The 21,326-nt window shown below is 42.6% G+C and overlaps 1 protein-coding gene across 2 annotated transcripts in view; it reads right to left on the reverse strand.

The window, feature by feature from the left end:
• Positions 1-21,326, reverse strand: part of PPIL2 (peptidylprolyl isomerase like 2) — a 116,014-nt gene that overhangs the window by 44,681 nt on the left and 50,007 nt on the right. Inside the window, exons 10-13 of one of the 2 annotated variants that reach the window (XM_037878448.2) lie at positions 20,113-20,273; positions 17,502-17,577; positions 12,729-12,835; positions 8,894-9,013 (exon numbers count right to left, since the gene is read on the reverse strand). In XM_037878448.2, coding sequence (XP_037734376.1) covers positions 8,894-9,013; positions 12,729-12,835; positions 17,502-17,577; positions 20,113-20,273 — 464 coding nt within the window. The remainder of the gene's footprint in view (positions 1-8,893; positions 9,014-12,728; positions 12,836-17,501; positions 17,578-20,112; positions 20,274-21,326) is intronic. The other variant, XM_037878449.2, reaches the window with a different exon arrangement.

Genomic DNA, 21,326 nt, shown 5'->3' on the forward strand with positions numbered 1-21,326 from the left:
TGTAAAATTTGACCAAGGAAGAATCATTTGTGTGTAACAGAAAATACCATACTAGAGAGTGCTATATTAGAATCAAGAATGGAGAAGCTATGGATCATGAAAAATGCCTGTAAGGACAAAACAAGCACAGAGGTTTTTGCACTTTTAAAAAGAAAAAAATCCTTTCTGAATCAGAAATTGAATTGGCAGCTTTTAGCCTAAGGCAGTACTCCCTCATGAGAACCAAAAAACTCTTTGGAGAGAGACAGTTAATTAGTTCTCTTGGGGGGAATAAGGCAACCTGTAATTAAATTTTTAAGAAAATGAAATTATCTGAAAGTTGAAGCCCCGCAGGGAATATGGAATTTAGTGCCAAACTGTTTTAAACCAATAATCAATGCACAGAATGTTGATAAGACACTTGCTACATAAATTAGGTATTTACTTTGAAAAACATGCTCTGTAAAATATAGATGAAAAATACTTTTTCTGCTAATGAATTTTTTATTCACAGCAGGACCTGTGATGACCCATCTCTCTGAATGGGTTTCCAGTTATTATATCTGTTCTCAGAAACTAGGTGTGTGTGTGCAGCTATATAAGAACCATTTACTGCAGGGTTTTCTTTAAATAATTGCTACCAAACTGGTTCCCATGGCACCTCATGCATCATACAACAGACATACACTTCCGCAGGTAAACAGTATCTTAGCAACACTACTGTTACCATTTATGGTGGGCTTTTTTGTACAGGAACTAATAAAAGGTTTTCATTAGCAGACACTAGTTTCAATCATGTGGCGGACCCTAATGCTTAACTTGTTTCTTCAAAAACTACTGATAATCACAGCTTGAAGCCTGTGGTGATAATTGGGCCACAAACGTACCCGAGTTGTGAATTTAATTGTAAGAAGTGAGTGAAAGTTCATAAAGTGTCACTAATAACTGTTTTATAACAACAAACACTGATGGGAAAAGATACAAAAGGGAAATGGAAAGCCTGAATTAGTCCAAACAAAAAGTCTTACTGATATAACTCAAGGACTGTGTTAAGATCATGTTTGGTAAATAAGAAAAATATAGAACCAGAACTCAGTGTACCCAAATTGACGTGTCAGACACTAGGCTTAACTGGTGGGCAAAAATAACGAGCGGATGATCTATTCCCCCCATCACTCCGTCTTGGTACCCTTAAAGTGTCTTTGGGGATGGGGGCAAATTGGCTAGTGGAGCAAGCTTTACCATCAGGCTGCCACACAAGGCCTTCATCATCCTGATCCTTTCCTAACCAGACCAGGCCAGAGAGAGGGCCCAAAAGACATTGCCACCTCTGCTGATTCCAGCTGAATCGCAAGCCCCACTTGTGATGAAACGGGATCAGACTTTAAACAGCAACAACAGCTCCAGCCAGGGCCGTCCTTAGGCATACACAGAATATGCAGCTGCGTAGAACACCACGTAATTTGGGGCACCACATTTCGTAGTGCCCTAGGCAGCTGCATTCTGCGTATGCAGCTCTGGCTCCAGCAGCCAGCCCCATCCCCCACCCTGCCCCCATTTGACCCCTTCCCCCAAGCCCCTGCTCTTCCCGCCCCTGCTCCAGATTTCCCAGGGCTAACAACTCAGATTGTGTTTGGACCACAAAAATGAGTCAACATGTGGCCCATCTGCGTGCTCTCCCTGACCCTTGGGAAGGGTATACTCTTCTTTTCCAAACTCTGACCAGCACCTTTAGCAACTTCCCTGCTTACAGTAAAATGAGTCTCATCCCTAGAGAATAACCTCTCTCTCCATATATTTTGTGAGATGCCTGCATTTGCCAGTGGGTTGAAAATTCCCTCCCAAAACAAGCACTGATCTCTTATCAAGATTCCCATCCCAAAGGATTTGAAGGCTGACTGCCCTAGAAACCGATCTGATTGCTTCCCTTGCTAGCTGGCAGGGAACCGGTACATCTGATGTGGAAATGGAGATTTCATTTCTTTCAAAAGATGTTTAGTCTCAGCTTACCTAAGTGTCTGCAAACTAGATGCTGCAGTGGCACATACTGACTGCTGTCACTGCACCACCCACCTACAGGGCCTGGCGGGATTTCAGCATGAGAAACACTGGTTGTTCCTAAGAAAGAGCATGGAAAAATGTAACACTGACAAAAGATGGACCGTGACATTACAAGCAAGGGGCAAATACTAGAAAAAAAGAAAAAGGAAAAAACACATTTTTTAAAATCTGAAGTCCTACTAAAAGAGCAAGTTGAATAACATAATACCTTATAAATACTGACTGATCGTATTTTACTTTTCTCACTGGCAAAAGCATAGATGTAAACCAGGCAAAACCCATCTGTCTTATTGGACCCAGAGACTTGAGGGATAAGACCAACCAAGCCAAGTTACTTTCTCAGTTTGCAGCTTTCCTTTCTCATCAGCAAAAATGGGGTTGCTATCTTTTTAAAAGTCATTCTTATTGGACAGTTAAGTAGCCAATTAGAAATAGATTAGAAATATGCTGTGCCCCTGTTGCCAAGATACAGCAGAAGGGAAAAGAACTGGGGCTTCTAAGTTGTTGCTATGACTGCAAGCAAAAAGGCTTTACTATGTGAAGAGCGAATAATTTCAAAACGTTCCATCCCTTCAGGATCTGCATGCATCTTAAAAAGAAATTCCACACTAAGCAGTCACAAGCCGTCATTCACACAACTGTAAATTTCTTTTACGGCTAATTCCGCCACTCCAGTTATTTGTTTTTGTCTTCCTAAAGCTGTGGCTGTACTGTAGCGGCTGCATTGAACTGCACAGCCACAAAACATGCTCATTAATGATTTGTGTCCAGGCAGTAATAATTTGAAATAATGAGAAGTTGGTTCTGTGAATTAAATTCTATTCTTTACATTGCAGCTTTCATCTTATCATTCCAATGCCAGAATCCCTCTACTAAGAAGCATGAACTGGTGAAATAAATTTTTCAGACTTCAAACTAAGCTTCCAATTTTTTCATCGTGTTGTTTTTTTTTTTTAAATACAAGGCAGATTTTGTTTTGCTTTTGGAGGTTTTATTTAGTTAAGGCATTTCTGCCCGTGCAGTATTTCGCCAAGATTATTCTCCTGCATCACTTCTTTACAAGAAATATAATGGGGTGACTGGGAATGTCTAAACTGGGCTCTCCCTCCCACTGTCCCCACCACTCTCTGAAGATCAGACATGTTTACTGTAGCTGCTCCTCTGCGTAGCCCTTGAATCTTAATGCTCTCTCTCTGCTGCAGGGAGTACTGTCTCTGACAGGAACTCAGCGTTACTCAGTGGAACTTACCATGGGATGTCCTACGGGATAGGTGGGTTTTTAAATACATCTATTCACCACAGCCTGCAAGCCTTCTCATCCTATTCAGTGCTGTGATAAACAGATTGGCTATGGCGACAGAGAAGAATGACAGCTCCATGTTTTGTTTTTTTAAATAGGAATGAGGCAGGGCTTACGGTTCAGGTAAATTACACGATGATCTCACCAAAATCTTATCAATCCAATCACGCAGTGGGCAGATGCCTTGAGGTCAACATACTGACTAAAATGATGAGAACAGTGACGTTCCAATGAGGTGAGATGACATATGCAAGGGAAAACATCAGACAGGGCATCCTGAAGTAGAGCATTTCACCAGGCTCACAGTGATACATGGAGATTCAAACAAACAAAAAGCATCTTAGGTAACGAAACTGTATAAAGCAGTTACCTAATTTGGCTACTTACAGCTACAGTAGCTCTTTAAAAACAACAGCAGAAGAACTAACATTCTCTCATCGCACAAAAAACCTGTTGTTTTAAATTGCTATTTAGTACTTGCTAAAAGCATTTTTTTAAAAATAAATCAGAATTTCAGTTGACAGCTAAATTTCACTTTTCAAAAACATTTCTTCAAAGTGCTACCATTAAGGAATATGATCTAAAATGACTAAGTAGCAAGCACAGTTTACAGCAGGCATCTGTAGAACAATTCATAGCCCAGTTTTGTCTGTCACTCGAGAGGACAACAGCGATTGATTAGTTTAGATAAACACAATCTAAGGTAAACAGGGCATCTAATTCGCTAACCTAATTTGTCAGTTTTACTCACTAGCTCTCCAGAAGCAGAGAATTTGTTCCTACTACAGTCAGTGTTTCCTTCTGTTCTAACTTTTATTTGCTGTGTTAAAGAAACAAATGCACAAGTCATGTGATCATTAGGAGCTTGAGTAGCTCTAAGATACTACTCCACTGTGCTGTGTGCTCTGTAAAATGTTACTGATACTGACAGAGACAGCAAATCAGACACAGCACACATTTGGTATGGTTTAAATGTCAGCCACAACTTTCTTCAACTATTTGAGCAAGCATCAGTAAGTGAAAAGATTTAGAGCATAACAGCTCTTCAGACAGTTTCCTGGCGATACTGCAGTCCAATCACTGGCCATACAGACTCCACCTTAAAAGGGGAAGCTACCTTAGCATTCACTTCCAATTGAAGCCATAAGGCTCTGGTAATAGCCAGTAACTCCAAATCAACATGTCCTCATCAGAGGACTGAAGACCCAAGCAAGGGATGCCTCCAGCAGAACACAACATTGAAGGGGAACAGTTTTGTCATGCTCACCATTGCAGGTCTCAGCCCTGTTCTCCGGACTGGGGATCACTGAGTGACCCCTTCTACCTTAGCACACCTGCCCCACAAAACTGAAGCACAGAACATACACAAATATAAACAGTGATCAACCCAACAGAAGCTTGTCAGGTGCTCTGGGGAACGCAAAAAATCCTGACTGAACATGCATATCTGCAGGATGGGAAAGTTCTTTCGCAATTCCAACAGGTGACCACTGAAAACCAAAGCATACCAGGAGACCCGAAACAGACATCCAGAGCTCAAACAGACCATCCCACCAGGATGCGTACATGAGGAAAAAAGGATTGGCCTGAGTGCATCTCTCTGGCCCAGCGTAGAATTAAATACCTCCCTTTAAAAAAGGGAGAGAAGGACAATCCCTTTGAAGTAATGGGAGATCAGCCCATATGGGGGACAGCTATGGCCCCCAGATATGGGAAGAGCCCCTCCACTATTCCTGTCAGTCCCAGATTTAGGAGGAGCAAAACAAAGCAGCACAAACAACATGCAACAGCAACCCTATTGTGATGCACAGAACAAGTTACAGCAGCTAAATGAACAGTTTGCCAATAATATTTGTTGAGAAGATCATTCTCCTCCTCCAACCCCAATCATGGATACTATATTCACAAAGTTCAAAGCATTTTACACATTAGCATCCGACTTACTTCAAAAGGAGGAAGAAACCATTTGGGAAATACAGTTAATCAAAGAACTATGGAAAGTTACGAGATTCCCTCATCACGAAGAAGGGCAGGTTGATTTATCTGCGAACACAGCACTCTGGAGGGAACATTCCACTTCTGAAATCAACACAGCCTACTAGCAAATGCTTCCTCTAATTGCTTTTATACCTGAGGGCTGACAGGATTTTTTTTTTGTTTAAAGCTTAAAAACGGCAAGCTGTAGTTGCTTTTACCCTAAGATGTTTTATCGGTTAACAACAACACAGGTATAGAAATGAGAAATAAGTCATTTATAGCCCCCTTGGGCAGCATTTTATTTAGCCATTGCAACAATATTACAAGCTAGGCAGGATACTCTGACATCAACAAGATATTTACCAGAGAGCGCAAAGTGATGAAGCTGAGACACAGAAAATGGGTATCATGGTTACTGAAATCAGCTAGAATAAAAATTAGATTCCAGAGGAATTGGAGAACATGATCATGCAACAAGGTCAAAGAAATTTTAAAACAAATCTCTTCTTTTCTACTGGAAATGGATGAGAAGTGTCTGAGCATCTGATATTCGAAATGGTCCATCTCTAGCGGATAGAAGATTTAAAAGAAAAAGAGCTAAATTACAAATAATTTGAAGCTCAAAATTATACACACATTTATGTGCATCTGCAAACTGAAGTGACAAAAGGTACATCACTGTTTAAAAATCTGGACCCAAGTGACTTGGTCACGGTCACACCACAAGTCAGTATCAGAGCCAAGCACTCAGACATATTTGATAGGTCAGATGGTACCAAAAGAGCTAAAGATCAGTGTTTGCAGAATAATGGCTCCCCTTCAGATAGTCAAGATGTCATCATTAAGCAGAGCTGCTAGGCTCCAGCAAGAGCCTAAAATGCATTTACATGGTGAAAGAGAGAGATATGAAATTAGTCTCTCCCTCTTTTATTCTATGTTAACTCCAAACCTCCCAAACAATAGAAAACTAAACTGAAAAAAAGTATGAACCTGCAAAAATGGCTACAGCTAGGAATGACTATTAAATGACCAATACTGTGTGTTTTTCTACTAAATCACATTCCATATTCTTTGCTTATATGAAAAATTGCCCAGAAACAGAGCAATTAGAGATGGAAGGAATTTTACTGTAGATAACTAGTCTGCCCCTTTGGTTTGGGCTTTGCACTAATGGCAATTTGCATATAAGTGCTTTACATTTCCCTATCCCCAGTAAAAAATACTTGAACATCATACACCTGTAAGGGGGGAGGCAGGTACTTTTATCCCTTTTTAAAGATGAAGATCCAGAAACTAAAGGCCTGATTTTCAGCCCGTTCTCAAACAGGACCCCCTTTTTGACCTCGTAGTTTAGATTATTTGGACGGCTGCATCCCAAAGTATATAAGTGACCTAAACTGTGCCTGTAAATGATTTGAGGCTCAAAATTACACACACATTTATGCGCATCTGCAAATTGAAGTGATAAAAAGTACATCACTGTTTAAAAATCTGGATCCAAGTGACTTTGCCAAAGTCATGCAGCAAGTCAATGTCAGAACCAAGCAGTCAGGGTCTCCTGGCTTTCAGTCCCGGGCTCAATCCATTGATGCTTTTCTAGTTCTTTTTCCAATTTAATTTGAAACATTTCCAGGGATGAGGCTTCTGCTACTTTCCTTGGGAGACTATTCCACAATCTAGTAATTATGCATGCATCGATATAATTATCAATACAATAGAATCCATTTTAAATGAGACACCCTGGTTGTTGGTCTATTGTCTTGACTAAAGAAGCAACCACAAGAAAAAAACCCTATACTAAATAAAAATAGAAGAATAATACTGAAATCCACTGCATTTCATCTTTATTTCTTCATATTATCTTTGTTTAGCAATTTTTTACATTGTAAGACCAAAGCTAAGAATTTAACACCTGGTTAAACACTAGCAAATCCTGTGCAGTAGCCAAATGCATCTCCACTAAGTAGAATTAATGTTCCAGTTAAGCAGCATTTATTGAAAATACAGTATCCCTAGACTAATTCAGCTCCCTGGCACGTATCCCAATAAAAGTGACCATCTGATTAAGTGTGTCTCCACAAAGTGGAACATGCTGTATCTGAATGAAAAAGACAGGGAGGAAAATAGTGACAGAATAAGCAACAGGAATGCCCTTAAGCTGTAAAGAGAACAGTATTGCATCTCTGCTCATTTAAGGCATTTAAAATCAACAGAAAAGTCAGCTTATCTCCAGAAATATTTTTACTGCTTTTCTTCAGTTCAGTAAGTTATATGTCAAACAACATCTTTGCCATTCTGGAACCCACGTAAAGTTTTACAGAGATCTTGACAAGCGATCTCAGATGCACACAGGAAATTTTGGATTCCAATCCTATTGCATGCTCTGTTTCTGTAGCCCATCACAGCATAAGTGATGATTTCAATCACAATGCAATATTGATTTCCCTCACTTGGATCAATACAAAACATTTCTTGGTTAGCTTTATGCTGCCAGGCAGAATCTCATCACCATCAATCTTACTGATTAGCAACTTGCACACTACTTTGGTATATGTGGATTACTGTATTGTTTTAAGACACAAAAATAACTAATTAAAAAACTTCATGTTTGTCAGAAGCACCTCAACACCAGCTAATCTTATGATCTCAGAGATAAGAGAACAGCAGATGTGCTGTTTCAGCAAGAGGCCTTTACCTCGAAATGTTCAACTCTAGCCCACTGGATTATTTTAAAATGAAATTTCAGTGTTGCAGTATTACTTACAGAGAGATAACAAATACGTATTTTATAGCAACTTTGAGCCTCTGTGCTAAGTGGGGCACGCACTGAAGGAGGACACTGAGGATGCCAGATCCAGGGGTAGGGCAGGGGTTCTCAACCTTTTTCTTTCTGAGGCTCCCCAATATGCTATAAAAACTCCATGGCCCACCTATGTCGCCACAACTGGCTTTCTGCCTATCAAAGCCAGGGCTGGCATTAGGGGGTAGCAAGTAGGGCAACTGCCTGGGGCCCCATGCCATAGCAGGCCCCTCAAAGCTAAGCTGCTCTGACTTCAACTTCAGCCCCAGGTGGCAGAGCTCAGGGCCCCGGGCTTCAAACGGGTCTTTGGCTTTCTGCCCTGGGCTCCAATGAGACTAACACTGGCCCTGCTTCGTGGACCCCTTGAAACTGCTCGCGGCCCCCCCAGGGGCCCCAGACCCCTGGTCTTCAGAAAAGCTGGTCCCTTAGGGTCCCTCACCTGATCTGGATAGGCTCAGGGTGGAAATGTGTTTCCTATGGACAGTCCTTGAAGGGAGTTCTGTCCTTGCTTTCATGAGAGTCCACTCTACTCTCATAGGGAGCCCTAGAAAAAGAGTCCTTGGGCTTAGATGTTGCAGGCTCCACTCTAAGGCACATGCTTGGAGGGACACTGCTAGTGAATTGTGGTCCAGGTACAGGGGTGTCTCTCTGGTCCAGATGAGAGAGTGGCCTCATAGCCTTCTCCACCAGGTGCTTTCGGTGAAGCTCACAGGCTTCTCAAGTTCTGGGTGGGAAGGAGCAACAGATATTGCACTTTGCAGAGATGTGCACCTCACCCAAACAGTACAGGCACTGCTGATGTTCATCACAGCTAGAGAAGAAGCAAGTGTAGGAGATGCAATCCATGGATCCCAGGACTCTAGACATAGCCCCAGAGCCAGCGAGGGGCTCCCCAACTGTGGGGAAAGAAATACTCTATGGTAACTATAAGTTTTAACTATTAAGCTTAGATATATAACAATTTACAAATATTTTCTTTTGCAGGTTATACAACGGAGTGAAGGTGGACACGATTCCAACTCAGGCCAAGCAGCGACAAGAAGGAACAGGAGAGGCGTCAACCCGTACCACCCCTTATACCCTGAGTTGGGAGCACAAGGAAAGCTACTGTGCAAGGTGTGGCCAACAGACACTGTTTTGAAGAATTTCTGGACTCGGGTGCCTGGTGTGCATGAGTACCCCACATGTGGAATATGTACAGGGACCAGCACTCAAAGAAGAATTAAAGACTGTCATGCATATGAATTAAGGCAGCACAGGAAACCTTCATTTTGGTATTTCCCAACTTCCGAATGCTTGACTTTGCAATCTTAAATAGTTTTCACCTTGTATTTTAGTGTGTAATATATACATATTTTATGTTCTCAGAGCAGTAATTAGTCTCCTATTTAGCTCACTACTATTTTACTAATACATGCATAGCTTTACATAGTGTCTCTCTGCTGCCAAAAGGTTGCTTAATCTGCACATATTTAATCAACGCAAAGAAATAAAAGAAACAGATGGTCATAGGCCAGTGTTTGATCAGGCTTGGCTGTGCATAACAGTACACATTTGCAATATGCATATAAGAAAACACTGACTTGAAAGGGACATACACAAGGACATGTATGGAAAAATAAAGAAACATGATAGGCACCATATTGGGAATGCTATAAAGGGAACTAGACACAGACTGTTGAGGACTGAGACATAATGGTTGCTCAAGTGCTCTAAGGAACCATATTGATCAACATGGGAATGGCTGCACTCAGCATGCATTAGATAGGAATCAGTTTCGTAACACGTGACAAAATAAACGATTCAACACACAGTCTGCTCACTCTGTTGCTGCCCCTAAACGCTGCTGTATGGCCATCATCTGCTTTTCATCACTACATAGTGCTATTCAACGTTTAAGAGCAAGAAAGCCACCTTTGTCATTGAACAGGGTGACAGACCTATAGATTAATCATGGCATGACATGCTGCTGTGATGCTTCCCACATCATGGTGATGCATCTCTCACTCATCATCACTACTGTTTGGCAGAAAGGAGGATAAATGGAGCTTGGTGTATTTGTTCCATTCTCATCTTCCACGTCTGCAGCCCTGCACACTGCCTGCTAGGCAATGAAATGGAAGCTCTGGTCATATTTTTGGACTCCACAATAGCTGCCTGAAGCTTCTGAGTCACTGGCTAAATATCACTATTCTACAGTTATAGTGGTCACCAGAAGCAACCTCTAGAGTAAGCCCGAAAAATATTTCCCATTATAATCTCCTAATTCACATGCTTAGAACTTTCCAAAGTACCATTTGGGCTGAAATTTTCCAAGTTTGGTGTCTGCCTAAAAATTAAAATTTTTTAAAAAAGTTTGAGTGTAATCCCTTCAGTTGAGTTCTGGAAGAACGAGACAATATTGTTTGTGTTTGTTTTAAAAAACAGAGCTAAGGAGGGAGTGGGGTTGGGGAGAAAGCTACTTTTTGCAACTTGGTACAGAAAATATTCAGTGATGTCACACACTGCCAATTTTACTACGAGTCTTGCTATATTTGTGATTCTGATAACCCTGGGTCCTGGAATCAGATAAATATAGGGTTGTCTCAGCTTTCATTTTTTTAAAACAGTGAATTTCTACCCTCTTGGTTGTAGGTTAAAAAAAAGCCTGAAAACATGAACTGTAGAGACTTGGACACCAGAAGGTAAATAAACCCCCGAAGTTATTTTATAAAATCACATGACATTTTGGAATCTGACTCAAAATTTTTGAATGCCTGGGGTTGGCAAAGCTGTATTGTCTCTATTGAGGATTAGTGCTTCCACTTGGTATAAAGGAAGATGGCAGCACAGTCCACTGAATAGGGCATTCGTCTAGGAGACCTGGGTTCTGTCCCTGGTTCTGCCACTGACATGCTGGGTAACCCTGAGCAAGACATGCTCTCTTCTCTGCACCTCTCTTTCCCATCCCCGCTTTGTCTGTCCTGTCTGTTTAGATTATATAAGCTCTTTGGAGCAGAGTCTCTCTCATATTATGGTCACGGTCCTGCAATGTGTGTAACTCTATACCTCAGGAGTCCCATTGAAGCTAATGGTATTCCCACAGTGTATAAAGTTAAACATGTGTGCAAGTCTTTGCATACCTGGGGCTCATATATTTGTACAATGCCTAGCTCTCAGTTAGGTGCCAACTCTCAGTTAGGGCCTGTAAGGACTACCGTAATACACAAATATTAATTTAAGATTGACATTAAAGCATTAGAAAGTTATGCACTGACCATATAATGCAGGACATTTCCTTAATGTTCCTGGTTCACACTTACACATATATACACTATGTATTCATAACTAGCTACGGGCTAGATTTTGCCAACTCATTCATGTGGAGTCGTCGAGCCCTATATTGAGTGTAGGCCTATTGATTCCAATGGCACTATTTCTGATGTAAGATATTACTCAACAAAAGCCTGGCAAAATTTGGCCCAAGTTTACTCTTCTCATTGGCTCTAAGAACTCGAGCTCTGCTGGTGAAACTTGAAAGCTCCACAAGCCAAACAGCTGCTTAGCAAGAAGTCTGCAAGCACAGCTGGTGAAGCTGGAGAGAAGATATGCAGCTATTAGCTTATAAAATTCACACTCTGAAGAGCTCTAGAATTTTTCCTTTTGCTTCTCTCCTTTTTTCTTTTAAAAAGGAGAAGAACTTTTAGAAAAGCTATTCACACAAAGCAGAGATTGCACAATTAAAATCACAGTTTGGAAATGCACGGCAATGTTACCTAGTCCATTTTGCACATACTTACTAGTTATCGGATTAAATGTATAGCGTAATATCTTACCATTTCTATCAAACTCTATTCTCTATAAAGACAGCTGAGTAACCAGTGCTATTGGAACCTTCGCTTTTGTATTTCTTGGTTTTATCATTTCAGCCATGCAACTCCAATGTTACGTTAGTGCAGCTTATCACATTTAATAATAGAAACAATACTTTGGACCAATGTGGCATTTTAATGTGATGATCTCAAAGTACTTTACAAAAATGGGCAATAATTATTATGACCATTTTTCAAACAGGTAGTGCTGAGGCACAAAGAGGTTAAGTGTCTTGCCCAAAGCACACAGACAAAGTCAACAGCAGAGTCAAGAATATAAGCAAGGTCTCTTGACTCCCCTCCCTTCTTAAAGTTGAGATGGCGTGTTCAACTGCAAATAGGAAGGGAGATATCCATAAGATAATTTCTATATTAAGATGCGGTCCATGCTATGAAAGAGTTTGAGAATCTCCGTTCTACCGTTTGGTTTTTAATTTTGCTTTAATTATTTTCTAATTTCTCCATAGACTTGCATTAGCTGACTTCGAAGACCCTGACTATCTCTACTCCTGTGTTACTCTGAAGGGCCACGAACGATGCAAGAGCCTTCTCCTCCACAGCTCATGACATCAGGAACTGCTTTTCCTTTCCGCTCTCACCCTCTTGAGTCTCAGATTCTCTTAGAATTTCACATTTTAAAAGTTAAAAAGATCACTGAGTATATACTGCTTGCATTGTTTCACTATTCGGAGCTCCAACCCCTGTTCTACTCATAATCTAGAGTTACATTACAAGATTGAATCTAGGTAGCATACTGTACCATATCACAGTGCAACTCCAAGTTCAGGTCTCCTTTATTAGTGTGCAGTCGTACATAACCTTTTTTCTTCACATACTGGTATCGCACAACGTCCTCCTCAATGGCAGCTGCCTCAAAGCAAAGGTAAAAATTAGCACTTTTGAAATTTCTTCATTAACCTTTAGAAGCTATCTGCAAACAAATCACTAGATCCCTATTAGATGATATCCTCCCCATGGACTTAGGGCCCTCACATATGGTAATGTACAAATCATCAGATGGCAATCTCACATTAATCATCCTACGCCACAAAATTTTCATTCTAGAAAGCCACAACTTGTCTAGAGCCAACAACGTGGTCTGTATTTTAAGCGTCAGGTAACCCTGAATATTACACACTGTAATTTTCCAGTAGTATCTACTAATTATGGTATTATTTTGAAACCAAATTGCTTCTTGCCAAACTTAGAAACCATGCAGGTAGTCATCAGCCAACCACAAATTGTTGACATATGAAGACCTGAACTGATGGAGCCATGTCACTACTGGAAAGTCAAACCAAAGGCTCACTCCAAGAGACTTATTTCTTTTGTGTCAAAGAAACTCCATTTCTATCAATATTTCTAGATACCCAAATCTGTCTCCAAAGCATAGAAAAATAAAACCAGGGAAAGATACAGGAATTCACGCTAAATAAAGAAAATTACTTTGGTAAATATGCAGTTAGAGTACTGGCTTCGGGCTTTAACTAAGTGTACTTGATAGTCTGAAATCTTTAATCCCAAGAGTAAGAGCTCTGTCTTGCATTTTAAACACTAATTGCCAAGTCACTTAACACTGAAATTAAAACATTGAGTGCATTTTTGTTTAAGCTAGAGGACGAAAGGAAAGAATTACTGTTTAAAATGCATCTTTGGCAAGAAATATAACCTTGAATAGCAGTAAGTCAAAAGCTGCCAGACAGCATGCAGTTTTTTAAGATATAATTTTAACCAATACCAAGAGGTTTTTAAGCCAAAAGACAGTAAACATTTTACATGAGAGGAGATCAAGTTTCATTGCTAACTTGCATATATGTGCATCCCATTTTGTGGTCCATAGGCATATGAAATACCTCATTAATTTTAGTTCAATATCTACATACTTACCATTCAGAGCTAAAACTAAATTCACAATTGCTACATTATTTTGGAACGAACTCACTGGAAAAAACAGCTGCCTACCTTTTCGTAACTATTGTTCAAGATGTGTTGCTCATGTCCATTCCGTTCTAGGTGTGTGCGTGCCCATGTGCACAGTCATCGGAGATTTTTGCCTTAGGGTACCCATGGGGTCAGCTGTGGCACCCTCCTGAGTGCTATGCACTTTGTGAACACTCTTGGGGGTTACGAGAGTCCGAAGGGCAGTGCCATGAATTGGAAATGGAGGAACTCAAAATGGAGGAATTGTCTGTGTCCAGGGAAAATGGAGACATGGAAATATGCATCCTTCAAGACAAGGGCGGCATACTAGTCTCCCGGATCCAGGGAGGAGATGATGGAGGCCAGGGAAACCATGCAGAACTTCAACTTTTTGAGGTGCTTGTTGAGGCGTCGCAGGTCCAAGTTGGGTCTGAGGCCCCATTTCGCTTTTGGGATTAGGAAATAATCTGAGTAGAATCCTTTCAACCCTCATCTCCTGAGGGACCTCCTCTACTGTCCCCATTCAGAGGTTGTCTACCTCCTGGGCAAGGAGTCGCTTGTGAGAAGGGTCCCTGAACAGGAATGGGGAAGGGGGGTTGGAGGGAGGGTCAGCCAAGAACTGCAGGCTATAGCCCGAAGATATGTCAAGCACCCAACAGTCTGAAGTCAGCCGTGAACAGGTCAACCGGAAGGGGCGCAGATGGTTGAGGAGAGAGTAGGAAGGTGGATCCTGGGATGGGACTGCGGCACCATCCTCAAGCGCATTCTCAAAATGCCTGTTTCTGGCTTCCTTGGTTCCTGGAATGGTTGGGCTGAGCAGACAAATGGGAAGAAAAAGGGTGTTGTCGTTTAAACCCCTTGTCTCTGTCCTTTTTCCTATAGGTGGTTAGCCGGGGAGTCCCCCAGGACGTGGATGGAGGAGGCGGAAGATGAGGAGGGAACAGCTTCCTAGCCTGCTGAAGAATATGAAGGCCCAGGGAGTGGAGGGTGGCACAGGAGTCTCTAAGGCCGTGCAGCCGTGCGTCCATGAGATCGGAGAAGAGCCCTGCTCCTTCAAATGGGAGGTCCTGTAGTGTGGTCTGCATCTTCTGGGATAACCCACAAGACTGTAACCAAGAGCTGTGCCTCATTACCACCGCAGAGGTGACAACCCTGGCCGCTGAGTCGGTAGCCTCCCAGGCCATCTGGAGGGCACCTTTCACCATCACTTTGCCTTTCTCCTCTGAATAGGCGAACTCCTGGGCTTGGTCCCGTGGAAGAGCCTCCTTTAATTTACTAAGGGAGTCCCACAGATTAAAACTGTACCTGACTAACAGGACCTGGTGGTTAGACACCCGAAATTGCAGGATGGCTGTAGAATAAATCTTTCTGCCAAATAAGTCCAGTCTCTTGGCGTCTTTGTTTTTCGGCATGCCACTCACCTGTCCCTTTCATTAACAGTGGACACAACCAATGACCCAGCTGGAGGGTGTGTATTTAGCTATTCAAATCCCTTTACAGGACAAAATACTACTTTTCCGCCTTCTTAGAAGTGGGCGGAATGGCAGAGGGGGTCTGCCACAGCAATTTTACAATCATAAGAACCCCTGAGTGGACAGGCAGCGTGATCTGGGCAGGAATGGTGGAGGATATGACATTAAAAAGGTCATCTGACCCCTCCATCAACTCCTCAGTCTCCAGGTTTAAATCAGTAGCCACCCTTTTAGGAGGGCCTGGTGCTCCTTAAAGTCGTGGGTGGGGCTGCCAGTTTGGGAGGGGCCCGCCACCGCTTCCTCTGGAGACGACGATGACAATAGCACTGCAGGGGGAGGGGCAGGTTCCCCTTCCCTCTCTAGGGATGGCTCCTTAGGCGTAGGAGCCTGCTGTGCTGCCCCCACCTCAGATTCTGCACCCTGCTCCGACTCCGGTGCTGGTGGTGGTTTGTCCCAGGCAGCCAGGAAGGAATGGTGGGAGTACGGGACCAACATCATCAGCACGCCCCAAAGATTCCAGTATGGCCATTGAGCAGGCCACTGTCCCTGCTGCCACGCCGCTGCCGCAGATGCCATGCCGGTCTTGTGGGTCGGTGGTGATTCACCTTTTCTTGGCGAGGGACTGAACTCCTGCTCCGACTTGGACCCTTGCCCCTCCGGTGACCAGGCTGGAGCAGTGGAAGCCTGAGTTTGCCGACTGACCCTCATTGGCGACTGGTGAGAAGAGGGTGAGGATCGGTGCCTGTCCTACGAGCGGGACCAGGGAGATGGAGACCAGTGCCACAATGGGGAGCAATCCCGTACTGGTGGGGGCTTGACGCTTGGGAGATCGTCCAGGCGACAGCGACCTGCACCATGGCGATCTCTGGCAGGGGGCTTGCCGGTACCAATGGTACGGGGACCGGTGCCTCGATTCTGGTGTCCCATACCTCGCGGGGGAGAGCATAGCATAGCATCAGGGACCTGGGTCTTCTGGCCAGAGACGGAGGTTGTGGGAACGGGGTCCTCGGCCGTGGTGATGGGGACTTATGCCTGTGGTCCGAGGATGCTCCACTTCCCTATGGGGCGGTCCCATGACTGGGTTGCCCTTGGACGGCGGGTCCTTAGCCGAGTCCAGCACTTGGCGCAGAGGCAGCTGACTTACTGGGTCTTTAGCCGCTGAGGCCGCTTCAAGCAATGAAGGCCTTAGGAGGAGCCGGGATGCCCTGCTTCTCCCAGGAGTCAGAGGCGGATCCCTGGCTGGGCTAGGGGGTCTGAGCGCAGCAGTACTGCCATGAAGCTCCAGGGCAGGCATGTGGCCTGACACAGGTCCTTTGCCCAAAGCCACCTTCCCTTCTGGTGCTGGGGAAGCCCTTCTTCTTAGGCACCGGCAGCGCGCTCTGCACCGATACTGATGTGCCAGGAGTGGATTCCGAATGGGAGGGCTCCGACGCAGGACGAAGCACAGCCTCCACGAGGAGGGCCCTCAAGTGGATATCCTGCTCCTACTGGGTTCTAGGGCGAAAGTTCTTACAGATCCTGCCCTTGTCCTTTATATGGGACACCCCAAAGCACTTCAAACATCTGTGACGGAGGTCACTAATAGGCATCGGCCTCTTGCATGACGAGCATGGTTTGAAGCCTGGAGAAAGGTGCATGCCCTGCTCCAGGGAGAAGTCCCAGCTGGGATTCTAACTACTAATCTAAGACTAACATTTAAACTAATGGCTAACTAAGTACCTAGGAACTATATCTACAAAGGAGATAACAGCAGCTGTTAAGAACAGAAGACGAGGTGCTCCGACCAACCATCATGAGCAGTAAGAAGGAGCTGAGAAGGCATAGGGCCAGTGGCGCCTGATATATCAGCACATGAGCGCAGCACTCAAGAGGGCTGACCCTATGGATACCGTTAAGGCAAAAATCTCTGACGACTGCGTGCGTGGGCGCGCACACACCTAGAATGGAATCAACACGAGCAAGCACTCAAGGAAGAAACCAGGGCTATAGCTGCAGGTACAATACTATTCTAAGACATCATATACTGACTAGTTAACAATGCATTCTTGCAGTCCTCTCAAAAGTATGTATACAGGACAACATACTTTATACCAGTATATTTGATTAAAATACACTTTGTTAATGATAGGTATCTACAGTACCTGCTTCATGTGTGGTTTCTGGGGCCATGGCAGTGGATGTGAAGGAAGCACTTACTGTCCCTGTAGAATAGTGAGCCTGTACAAAAGATTAAAAATTCAGCAGAGTTAACATTACAAAAACTGGAGGAAAGAGATGCACCTGCACTCTGCCCTCAAATCCATCTAATTAATTTTGATGTACGTACACACACAGTGAAATAACAAGCTACCTATATAATAGCAGTCGTAGTAATTAATAAAAAATAATAATAATACAGCTGGAGGGAATAATGGAAGCAATTAGTCAGCTATTGTCAAAGCAACTCCAGTTCTATTAATTGTTAAAAGGAGATCAGAAGTCCATCTACACATAGGGTAAATTCCTGGCCTCATGGATAAAATGGATGGTTTTTTTTCATTGTCTTCAGTGGAGCCAATATTTTACCCCTAAGCTCTCCAATGGATTTAAATACCAGTACTTTTCCAAGTGCCCTACTAGAATGAATTAACTGTCAGTTTTAGCTTCTCATTCCCACCAGGCATTCAGATAGACTGTGGTGAAGACTGTCTTATAAATAGTAATTAGATACATTTGTGTTTTTTTTAAATGTTACCAGAGCAATGTTTCCTAAAGTATTTGCCACATTTCCAATGTCTTTGTAGTACTACAAAGCTGGGCTCTAAAGATCTTGAAAAAGAAACTATCCCGTTGAACAATACATATACTGCTTTCCTTTTCTTAACTAACAGTTGCTAAACTAAATAATAAGATCTGGCAGGTTGCTATACTACGTGGCACAGCCTACATTCTCCACCCCCAAAAGGGACAGCAGGGTTTAATAACGCTTTGGAAAACATACATCGGCTTTCTTGGTTCCTCTTCTGCAGATGCACAAGTGCTGCAGTTTTAAGCGTGTCTGATACTGTTGCGATAAAATTTCATATTGACTTTTCATTTTTAGGTTATGTAATATTGGCCATGATAAAAAGAAAAAAGGTTAGATTCTGTAATTCCTTACTTAAAATATTACCACTTAATTACTAGAAGTACACAAATGTCTTCTGTGTTTCCTATTTAAAGCAGACTTTCTCTTTATAAGAACTGGAGCGGAAAGAGGAGCACTACGCGGTGGTATTTCTCCATCTGTCACCTATAACATTTGCTCTGATGAATTTCTACTTAAGGCTGTCCAGACACTGAGCTCAAGGGGCTTATTGCTTCCACATCATCAGGCAAGGGTTTTCTTATTACAAATTATTTTTATATTCACAGCTGGAGATATGAAGGGAGCATTGCTGGCAAGACTTCTGTAAAACATCCTGGGTAAGTGAAATTAAAGCTTACTAAACATATGGAGGGGCTTTGGGAACACTCAGAGTGACACTTGAGCGGACATTGTCACGTGACCCCTAACATCTATAGCCCTGTTCATAGTTTTCTTTTCTGAAAAAAAATGGAACCCCACTCATGGATCTTAAGTTGAGTTCAAAACACAAATACAAGACCAAATAAGTAATAATATATAGCTTGTTTAAGTATTTACACACACATCTGTAGATCTCAAAGCATTTTATTGAGGTAAACAATAATATCCTCATTTTACAAAGGGAAAAACAGAGGCAGGGAAATGAAGCAACGTGCCCAAGATCACCCAGTGAAATCAGTGGCAGTGCTGGGTATAGAATCCAGGTTTCCTGTATGCTCTGCCCCTTAGGCTATACTGCCTCCCACAGAAGCCAAGGGAGCTTTGCCAATTATACCAGCTGACGATCTGGTCCTGTGACATGTGGACAGTTCACCGTCCATATGATTTCATCTTTTTCCCCAAATACATTTTGTTTTAAAAATTGTATAATTGCCTGAATAGGAACAAACAAGCCAAGCCAAATCTAAGCCTTGCAGCTTCTCACGTATCTAGGCTCATAAACAGTCTAAATTGCCTCTGTTTTGTTTTTAAATCATGTGGCACACTCCTACTAACTGATGTTCATACAAGGGTAATCTAAGCACAGTGACATGTCCCAGAGAACTGTTTTAGGGAGAGGATAACACTCAGCAATCTTGGATTCAATATGCAGATGGATTATTTCTTGACAACCATGAACACACAGTAATATGCCCCTGATAAGGGCACCTTTTACAATAATCCATTAAAAATACTGTGAAGAAGAACTGTTGAAGCTGCTTCTGGTGATTTATATATATGCCCACACCAGGAACGATTCACTTGCATTGCCCTTAAGCTGTGTTCCTTCTGCCAATGATAAATTAATTCGAAGCAAGAAATTACAAGCTGGAAGGAAAAATCTTTATCACCTAACTCACACCATGGTAATCACATCCTAAATTTAAAGAGCTCTACCTTTTATCGCACCTGATTTAAAAAATATTTTTGGCTCATTTACAAATATTTTACAAAAAGAAATCCACTGACATACACACATCACTGCATTTCTAAAGAATTGCAGTATAATTTAGCTACACCACCCTCATTGCCTCTGACGTATGGTGAGTTCCCATGCACCAGAAAACAGGCCTTTCTGTTCAGGTGGCGATATGGCTACTATACTGAAAAATGCCTTTTACCATTCTTCGGAAATGTAATCAGTGTCGACCTATAAATCAACTTACTGCATTCAGCTTATCCACTTTTCTCTTTTCCGGGGCCTTCATTGTAGCTGCTAGAATATCATCTCCTTTGAATTCTTTATACAGCTCCAGTAAAGTCTCTCGGGTCTCTAAATTTGTATTTTTCAGATAGTAAGATGGATCCAATTTTGCTTTTTCTTCATCTATAAGATAGTATTAAACCATAGTTTCAGTTAAAAAGCAAGCTCTGGATCTCAAAATCATTTTGTTCCTCTTCAACTTAACAAGGCCACACATATCTCTCTAGCCAACAGAAGTTGCTCCAATAAAAGATATTACCTCACCCACCTTGTTTCTCTATAGAAGAAGAAATCTTTTTCATGGAAACTGACACACATTTTTGCTTTTGTAGAAGTGATTATGATGAATGAGTCAGCAGTAAGACACAATGTGAAAAAAGTGACATCCAAGTATGGTGAGACAAATACTTTACTGGCCATGTACTAGAAAAGGGCTTGACTTTATATCCTTTCCCATTGAAAGACTCTTCAGAACAACTGGAAGCTACCTAAACTCTTATAAATCAATTTAAACCACTTGTACGGAATACTAAAGACAGACACTATTTTTGGATACATAATGCAAAAAAATCTGCCCTTTGTCCCCTCAGTGAATGAAACAGATCTATGGCTCATAATGCCCAAGATACACGGTGTCACAGCACAGAAGCTTTTTTTTTTTTTTTTTTTTTTTTTGAAGTGATATAAGTCACACCTGGGTTCTGCCCTAGCATGCCTAATTTTTGCCGACAAATATTTAGAGCTGAATTTGGCTAGGGAGGGGAGGGGGTGGACAACAGTGGTAAGGAGGTCGAAGCTGGGGGTGGGAGCAGAGCTGGGGACTGAGGCTGGGGCCCCGGGTGTGGGGCCAGTAGCCGGGGTCAGGAGTGGAGCTGGGTGGCGCTCCCTCCCCACTCCCCAGTGGGGCTGGCCCGGGCCTCAGCCACACATCCCCAGGGGAGTGTGCCCCACAGTTTGGGGACCTCTGATCTATTTAATGATAAGCACGGTGGAGACTGTCTCTTACTGTGTGTTTATACAATGTCTAGAACTACTGGTCCCAATCTCAGCTGGGGCCTCTAGGCACATTAAAGAACATTTCATAATCCCACCATCCAGTGTTTTCTTTTAAAAATCACTCGACATTCCACAAGCTATTCTCCAGGTTTGTATATTAGGATTAGAGTTTCTTCAGCC

The sequence above is a fragment of the Chelonia mydas genome, chromosome 15, assembly GCF_015237465.2.
Source record: "Chelonia mydas isolate rCheMyd1 chromosome 15, rCheMyd1.pri.v2, whole genome shotgun sequence".
Lineage (NCBI taxonomy): Eukaryota > Metazoa > Chordata > Testudines > Cheloniidae > Chelonia > Chelonia mydas.